The following is a 9,152-nucleotide window of genomic DNA, read 5'->3' on the forward strand; positions in this document are numbered from 1 at the left end:
TAGTGAAATAAGTCAAGCAGAGAGAGTCAATTATCATATGGTTTCACTTAATTGTGGAGCATAACAAATAGCATGGAGGACATGGGGAGATAGAGAGGAGAAGGTAGTTGGGGGAAATTGGAAAGGAAAGTGAACTATGAGAGACTATGGACTCTGAAAAACAATCTGAGGGTTTTGATGGGGTAGGGGGTGGGAGGTTGGGGTACCAGGTGGTGGGTATTATAGAGGGCACAGGTTGCATGGAGCACTGGGTGTGGTGCAAAAATAATGAATACTGTTATGCTGAAAATAAATAAAAAATAAATTTAAAAAAAAACAATAGGGGTGCCTGGGTGGTCAGTCAGTTAAGAGTCTGCCTTTAGCTCATGTCATGATCTTAGGGTCCTGGGATTGAGCTTCATGTTGGGCTTCTTGCTCATCAGGGATTGTACTTAATCCTCTCCCTTTGCCTGCCACTCCCCTTCCTTGTGCTCTCTCTCTCTGTCAAATAAACAAATAAAATTAAAAAAAAAAAAAAAAAGAAAACCTTGTGCGTGGTTAAGATTCATGTTTACTTAGCAGTTCCATCAATGTGGTTTTTAAATTCCTTTTTAAAGGAATTTTTAAAATCCACTTTAAATTCCTTTTGGGATGACGGTTGTCATCTTGTTTCACCATATTTAATGTTCTCCCTCTCATAAGAGATGTTGGCTACCAATGACTAAAGAATCACCAAAGATTAAACCAGTAGAGAGCTGAAGTTAATACTTATAATAATAACTAATATTCGAGGGTTTTCTGTGGGCCAGGTATGACACTGAACATTTTGCATACATTGTCACACTCAATTTTTACAACAATCTTAGGCAATAGGTCCTGAGAAAACACCCAAAGTAGAGGTAAGAAAATTGAGCCTCACAGATTTTGAGCAATTTTACTTCACACTCACAAAGCTAGTATGAAGGGCTGGTAGCGGAGCCCCAGCACTGAGGTACTTAACCACAACCTCATTCTGCCTCCAGATCTTACTGGCAACATTAAAGACAATAACTGAGTACATGCTGTGATCAAATACTGGGCTAACCACTTGAGACACCCTTTCTTAGTTAAATCTCACAAGGTGGGACTTAGGAGGTTTCTGAGATTAAAATATGGGACCTACCCGTTATTACCCTTATCTTACTGAATGGAAGACTGAGCTCCAGAGAGTATAAGAAGGACCAGAAATCTGACAGGAGACATTTAAGATTAATCTCCCTGCTCAGTGAAACCCTCAGTCTGCTCTTTTGACCCTATCTTCTCTACCAGGGCAGCTTGAAGAAGTCCTTGCTGAATTACTGAAAGAGTTTAGCTGCTCTTTCCAAGGCTGGAATCGAAAGAGGATGGGCTTCATTCTAGTTAGAAGAGATTCTTGAAATCTCCAGGTCCAACCCCAAACACAAACTGGAGCCACTTCATGCCAAAACATCCCAGTCTGGGAGTCAGTTGGAAAATAAAGGCAACGCAATGAGTTTTTCATTAGACTAAATGTATTTAATTTAAAAGCATGTCTTTTTTAATGCAATAATGGCATTAGTAGAATTTTTTTTTCTTATTTGGAAAAATATGTGGATCACCACAATTATGTTTTTAGAGGCAGAGGGAATTTTACTAGGTCACAAAAGTTAAAGTCTCCAAACCTCTCTTTGGACAAAACAAGAAGCAGAGATCCAGGGAAGTGAAAGTTTTCAGCCCGGGTCACAGAGGTACTTGTGACTAATTCTGAAGCCTAGCTCAGGGCTCCTTTTTCCCAGTAGAGGTTTGTCCTCACCTCCCCTCTCCCCACACACATCTCACTCAAGTCCACAGGGACGTTCAGGCCTCCACTCAAACCCTTTTCTCGTCTCTTTCTCATACTCAAAATCCTCTGAACTCTGAAAATACCCAAAGGCTTCGTGCTACGCCTCCGGTATCATTACCTGTGCCACGTCCCTTGGTGGTGAGCACCCGTGGAAAGGCTGCGGTGAAGTCTGTCCATGGAGTCCGAGCAGAGGTGACCTTGGCTAATATCAGAAACCAACATAAGGATGCAGCCCTTCTGAGAGCAGAGAGCTTGTGGCAGGGAATCAAAGGGGCAGCAGAAAAAATACGAAATGCAACAAATAAAGAGAAGCACATGGCCAACTGCCAAACCTACCTGACACCTTCCTTGAGCATGTACGACACTCCTGAGGTGTGGGGCAGAGGAGTGTTACAGTCATCACTGCCACAGTCTAATCGTTAATGATGGAACTAGCAGCCACCCAAATGGCCATGCTAAATGTTTTTCACAAACACCTCGTAAAATCCTCCCAGGGGGGCTGTGTGGTAGGAATTACCATATTTCATAGAGGAGGAGTTCACAGAGTTTAAATAACTTGCCCAAGATGGCAGATAGTTAAGAGGCAAAGTTGGATTTTAACTCTGCTCCATCAGCCACACACTGTATGCTCTATAAATCTTCAAACACATGAGCACAGGTACCTGACTTGTACACCATCTGACGGTTCTCGATCCTGGCTGCACGGTGAGGGGGATAATCATTGAAGGTAGACTTTGTAAAATCCTAGTGCTCAGGACTCTGCCTCCAGAGATGCTGATTTCTGTGGTTCATGGGTGGGGACCAAGGAGCTATGTAGGTCTTTAAAAGCTTTCCAGGTGATTTCAATAAACAATCAGGCTCTTGAACCACCAATCTTGACCTTTCCTCCCATTCTATAGATCCTGTCCATGAGTTTTAAAATAGATGAAGGGAGTTAAAAGTGGCTGGGCATCGCTGGTGGAGTCTGCTAAACTTGAGGTCTTAGGGACAGATGGACAAGCGGGGCTCTAACTGGAGAGATCAGAAGGGCGACCAATCAGTATATTTAATATTACCTGCAGGTGATTTTATTCAAGAAGGCATGCAAAGGTCCACTCACCTGGTTTGATGACCAACTCCAGGTTTAATTTTTTATCATTCATTGGGCCTGGGAACTGGATCCGGCAGCAATAGATCCCACTGTCGGCTAGAGTCACGTTCTCTATAGTCAAGGACACATCTCCTTTGTGGATACTCCTCTTCAGATGGTATTTGTTGGATGTCTGATATTTCAAGTTCCTTCCGTCTGTGCTGAGCACCATACTATGACATTCAAACACCGGACAGGCTCCCCTGCCCCAGCAGACAGGCACAGGATCCTCAGAAGGGTTGGGAGTGTAGGTGCAGGGCAGATCAGCATTCTGACCCACTTCAGCTACGTATACCCCTTCCAAAGACCCTGAATAAAGAGGGAAAGAGAGCAAGACCCAAGCAATGAGTGAGTGAGGTTGGTCCATTTCAAGAAAATTGCAAGTAATGCCTTATAGAATAAAAAGGAAACCAGTGCAACTGTCCCGTTTGGAGGATGAGTCATTATGACAATGATTCTCAGACTTGAGGAGCATCAGAATCACAGGGAAGGCTTATTAAAACACAGATGGGTGGGCTCAACTTCTAGAGTTCCTGACTCAATAGGTCCGGGAGGGGGGTATATGAATTTGAATTTCCAGCAAGTTCCCAGGAGCTGTTGAGATGGTTGGTCTCGGAAACTCACTTTGAGAACCAGTGCCCTAAGAGAGAATTGTGGTCCAGCCCTGTGAACACTGGAGGGCAAGGCTGATGGAAATAGATAATCAGACAATGAGTCACTGTCAGCCGGGAGAACAGCTCACCAGTCTGGGCTAGTGGGCTGCTTGCTCATGGATGAAAGGCAGTTAACTTGATATAAAGATCTCTCTCTCTCTTTTTTTGGTTTTTAAAGACTTTACTTATTTATTTGAGAGGGAGAAAGAGAGCACAGCATGGGGAGTGGCAGGCAGAGGGAGAGGGAGAAACAGGCTCCCCATTGAGCAGGAAGCCTGATGCGGGGCTCCATCCAGGACCCTGAGATCATGACCTGAGCAGAAAGCAGATGCTTAACCAACTGAGCCACCCAGGCGCCCCTTGCTCTCTTTTTAAGCCCTCAGCACATGATGAATAATAACCACGGGCTGAATAAGAAGCTTGTGTGTTTGAAACAATTCACAGGCTATCGTGAGGTTTAAAATTAATTGCCTTTGCATATATATATTAACAAATATATATGTATATAAACAAATATATATATATAGTAAAACATTTGAACAGTGTAAAAGGTATATGAGAAGTATACTCCCTCTCCCTGCTCCTTCCCGTTTTCCAGTTCCCCTTCCCAGAGTCCATACGTTAAGAAGCATTCACATATTCCCACTCCCTGCATCACACATACACAAATAGAAGTCTGATACACGTGTCCTTCTGCGCCTTCTTGTTTCATCTGACCTTCGGACTTAGAGGCATTCCGTATCGCTGTGTGTCGTCGGCCTCCCCTATTTGCAGTGTAGATCACAGCTCATCTACCTGCTCCCCCGCTGGTGGACACTGAGGTTCCTTCCAAACTTGCTATTGGAAACATTGCGATGACCATCCCTGCATCTTGATCGTGTAGCATCCAATTGTGAAAGCCCATGGCCGGACTTACCTGTGAGTAGCAGCAGCCACAGCAGGACACAGTCGAAGGAAGGAGGTGAAACCATGGATTCTGAAAAAGACAAGTCAAATAATGGCTCTCTTTTGCTTTGATTCTCCAGTGACACTGGAAAATTAAAGAAATCGAATCTCCTCCACAATGACAGGAGCAGGGCTCACTGTTCGCAACTGCTGGCCCAGCACACCATGGCATCTGACTACCCGTCTTCGCTCTGTTATTGCTGCCAAGTCCACAGTTACAACTAAGGAAACTCCAGTTCTCTGCCCTGCTACACCACAGACATCCTGTCAGTCTTTGGTATTTACCCCTTAGTATCAACCAAGAGGAAGCGACACTTGGAGGAAGCAAAGTGTCTCTCAGCCAAGAGAACTCTCAGCAAGTAGAGAGGCTTCAAGCTTCTCCAATGAAACAATCCCCTGTGTGAAACGGGTGGCATGTGGGTCCAGCTGGTTACCAGGGGACGCAAGGTAGGAACACAGCATCTGTGCATTCAGTCCGATCAGGCAGTTGGTTGGTCACGTGACCAATGTTAATGAAGCACCTGCTTTGTGTCGGGAACTGGACAGGGAGCTGGACAACGCCACGATGAGCCACATCTTCCTTATCCTTTCCACTCCATTCCGGAGCTTAATGCTTACCCTTGCTCTAAACACAAATTGGGTTGTGTCTAACACGAATTGTGCTGGATCTTGGTTCCTTCGTTTACAAAGTGAGGAAATTGTGTTCAGTGACATAGGCACAGCTCCCTGCTCTAATATTCTGACTTGGACCTGAACTTCCAAACCCTTCCACTTAGGAAAGACACATTCCTTTCTGCGTGTTTCTTTCCCCCCACCATGGGTGGGGGGCTCAATATTTGATTTCATCTCTCTCACATACACAAGATGTCCCCTCCCACCACAGGAGCTTCGAGCATGAATTGTCAGAAAGTGTGGCATTCCAGCCACACTCTCCATCACAGAGGTAACTTCTCAGACCCCAACAGTCTGAGCCCTGGGAGTCTGACATTTGTCTGGGAAACTTAAAAGCCAATGGTTCTTTACAAAAGTGAGCTCACAGACTGAATAGTTTCTGCAAGCCTCCTCTGTCTTTTCTTGCTGAATTTTCATGTCACTCATCTTTGTGGCACTAAATGCATTTAATATAAATATCCAACCTATCTATGTGTGTTCTTCCCCAGCAACAGTAGCCGTTACTGAAGAGATCAGACTCAGATTTCATCATCCCCTGGGGGAAACTGAGACCTGATAAGGTTGATTTCCCTAAGGGCACATGATTGGTAATTTCAGGTGAGAACTGAGTCCCCCAAACTCCAGATTTTGTCCACTATAAACTGTTTTGTGAATTTCACATTTGCCCTTAATAGGTCTGCCCCTGCAACTCATAACAACCAGCAAATGTCCATATTCGAGGGGAAGGCAGAATGAATTAAACATGACATCAGAGGTCATGTTTACTGCATAACCCCAGACAACACTCTTAGAAGTTTCAGCCGTCAGAGTCTGTGTTCTCTTTTTTTGTTTTGTTTTGTTTTGTTTTTATTGTTATTACTCTGTTTTCTGTCCATCTCTAGAGTTACTACTGGAACCAGCTTTATAAAATATTAACAATTTATTAATTCACTGAAGTCTAGACATAAAGGAGCCTAGAAATTTACTCTGAACTCTTTCTCTTTTTTTTTCCCATGTATAGGGAGCTGTTTCTGAGCATTTTCATGTTTATTTAACTTTTATTTGTTTCTTTAAAAAACAGTGGTTAGATAATTCATCCTAATGGCTAAAATTCAAAGCAATATCAAAGCTTTATGAAGAAGCCTTGTTCCCACCTCCACCCCAAGTCTACCACTGTAGAAAATTGTGGAAAAAAAAGAAAGAAGAATATAAATTTAAAAATACCATAATCTCAGTAGCACAAAATACCTGCCATCAACATCCTGGAAAGAACGTCCCACCCATGAACAGTTAGGAACATCATGAACACAGGAGGATCAAGGAGAAAGTAGAAAGCATATCCATCTATTTCCTATTAAACTGCCTGTCGGTTCAAAGACTCCACCTCAGATGGAAGTCCTTTTATTTTTATTTTACAGTCATTTTTGTGGTCTCAGAATGCTCACTTGCCTCAGGCTGCTTTCGCATTGCCTTCCCTACCAGGCCCCAGCACTGAGAGGGCGACTTCAGAAGACAGACCCTGGGCAGACCCGAAGGGACTTCCAGGTCTTCAGAATGATGATTCATTGACAAGACAACTCAATTTCTCCTTGCTGTGGACCACCAATAAACCTTTGCCTCATCAGTCTTCAGGTTGTAGCTCAGAGAAAACCCAACTTCAAACTAGCTTAAACTATAAAGCAATTTATTGACTGACGTTATTGAAAAGATCAGCTGCGGGCAGACTTGACTCAGTGGCCCCAGTGAGGTCACTGGGGACCTGGTTTGTGGCTGTCTCCGGTTCCTCAGAGTCTCCACAGTGTACCCCCGCTCTAGCTGCAGAGCACACGGCCGCCTACCAAGCACCTCTCTCGGTTGCTCACACGGGTCCAGTGATTCACATTCCCGCAAAAGTCCACCTGGGGTCACAGACTCATTGCTAAACTATCTGGGTCCCCAGGCTCAACAGGGACTAATTGGGTTGAGTCTGAGCCATATTCCCAAACCCTGTGTTCTAAAGTCAAAGAAGGTGATTCTGCCCAAGAAAAAGTGTGGTGCAATTCAAGAGATGCCCTCCCCGAAAGGGATGGGAGGGAGAGATAGGAAAAGAAAACCTGACCTTCCAAATAGCATGATTCTTTTCCTTACCCAAAAAAAAAAAAAAAAAAAAAAAAAAAAAAAAGCATTTTACTAATAAAGTGCTTTTTAGCTTACAAGGACGTGCTCTTTACAACACTGCAGAAAACAGCAGTCCGGCAAGGAAAAGTCAGCATTCTGGGAAATCGCAGTATTTGCCCAGCAAGTAACTAACTCCTAAGGGAAGTTAATGGTGCCCCTGCCCACCATAACCAGTCCTCTTCAGAGGAAAGGGAAGTGGGGAGGGCTGTAAAATTATTTGCCCTCAATTACTCAGCGAGGCTCCCAGTGACGAAACTGAAAAATGAAAAGGGGTCTACCATCAAGAAAATTCTGTTGAACTATGTATGAGTCACTGCAGGAACTCCTACCTGCAGTCCCATCTTGAAAATGCAGGGCCCACAACTCCCGACGGAGACCATGCTGGTGTGAGGAGCTGTGTGAGCGGTCACCCATCCTGGGCATGTTCTGCAATGGGGCACCTCTTCTTTCTTTTGTTGGCTTATTAGTCTTTTACTCTCGGGTCAGATAGTGAAGTTAATCATACTCCTCAGTTCAAGGCATGAAGTCCTTATCAATCCGGTGAGCTCTCTTTCTTCTTTTCTTTTCTTATTTTGCCCCGTTGTCCCCTGACCTACAGTTTCATTTTTCTTTTTTCATAGGCATCCACTTTACACAAATGTGGTGGAGCCATTTCCCAAAGCACTTATGCCAGCTGACATTCTCACAGCCAGCAAGAGAGAACACTTAGGATGCGCCACGACTTTGCCAGTAACAGTCCCGCCAGACTTTTGAATTTTTTTCCAAGATGATGGGTGCACGATGATGTCACAATACGGCTTAAGGTTAAACTGATGTCTGGTGGGAAACATAAGAGATGCACAAAACATTGCACGTACAAATTTACAGGGTATGAATATTTATAAAGTAAGCACTCAGGTAACCAGGAACCACCCCCCCAAAAAAGTAAAATATTGCCAGTCTCCTGAAGTTCTGCTGACATGCACTCCAAGCCCATGGGTCCCTTCTTGATCACAAAACCTTCGTCCTCTCCTACAAATGATCACTATTCTAAATTTTTGCAATAGTCCTTCATCCTTTTTATGGTTTTCCACTTGTGTATGTGTTCCAAAATTATAGGTATAGTTTTGTTTTTGAACATCGTATGAATGACATATCATCTGTAAGCTTTTGTGTTTTGTTTCTTTCACTCAACAGTACCTTTGTAAGTTCATTCATGCTGTTGTGTATTCCTGTAGATTGTTTGTTTTCAATATTGAATATTTTTTCTGGGAACAGATATGCCTTAAATTATTTGTTCATTATATTATAGATAAACACTTCACCTTCTGTTTCAGTTATCATGAACAATGACCCCCTGGCCATTCTTGCACACCAACACTGGTGCACAGGTATAGAACCTTCTCTGGAGTACACTTCTGAGAGTGAAATTACTGAGAGGGGATATACATTTTGAAATATATTAGATAATGCCTGTTTCCCAAGACATCTACCAGCAGTGTGTAAGAATTTCTCCTACTCCACGTCCTCATCAACATTCAGTAGTACCAGTTTTTTTTTCCCCCAAACTGGTAAAGGATAGGATAGCATCTCCCTGTGTCTTTTTTTTTTTTAAGATTTTATTTATTTATTTGACAGAGAGAAATTACAAGTACACTGAGAGGCAGGCAGAGAGAGAGAGAAGGAAGCAGGCTCCCTGCTGAGCAGAGAGCCCGATGCGGGACTCGATCCCAGGACCCTGAGATCACGACCCGAGCCGAAGGCAGCGGCTTAACCCACTGAGCCACCCAGGCGCCCCCTCCCTGTGTCTTTAATTTGC

General features: G+C 43.7%; 1 protein-coding gene across 1 annotated transcript in view; it reads right to left on the bottom strand.

Moving 5' to 3' along the window:
• The window catches only part of HAVCR2 (hepatitis A virus cellular receptor 2), a 21,874-nt gene extending 13,856 nt beyond the window's left edge, over positions 1–8,018 (bottom strand). The window contains exons 1-4 of the mRNA XM_059416543.1: positions 7,684–8,018; positions 4,518–4,577; positions 2,919–3,257; positions 1,938–2,021 (exon numbers count right to left, since the gene is read on the bottom strand). Coding sequence (XP_059272526.1) covers positions 1,938–2,021; positions 2,919–3,257; positions 4,518–4,577; positions 7,684–7,777 — 577 coding nt within the window. The 5' untranslated portion in view covers positions 7,778–8,018. The remainder of the gene's footprint in view (positions 1–1,937; positions 2,022–2,918; positions 3,258–4,517; positions 4,578–7,683) is intronic.
• Between the last annotated feature and the right edge of the window lie 1,134 nt (positions 8,019–9,152).

This window comes from Mustela nigripes, chromosome 12, assembly GCF_022355385.1.
Source record: "Mustela nigripes isolate SB6536 chromosome 12, MUSNIG.SB6536, whole genome shotgun sequence".
Classification (NCBI taxonomy): domain Eukaryota; kingdom Metazoa; phylum Chordata; class Mammalia; order Carnivora; family Mustelidae; genus Mustela; species Mustela nigripes.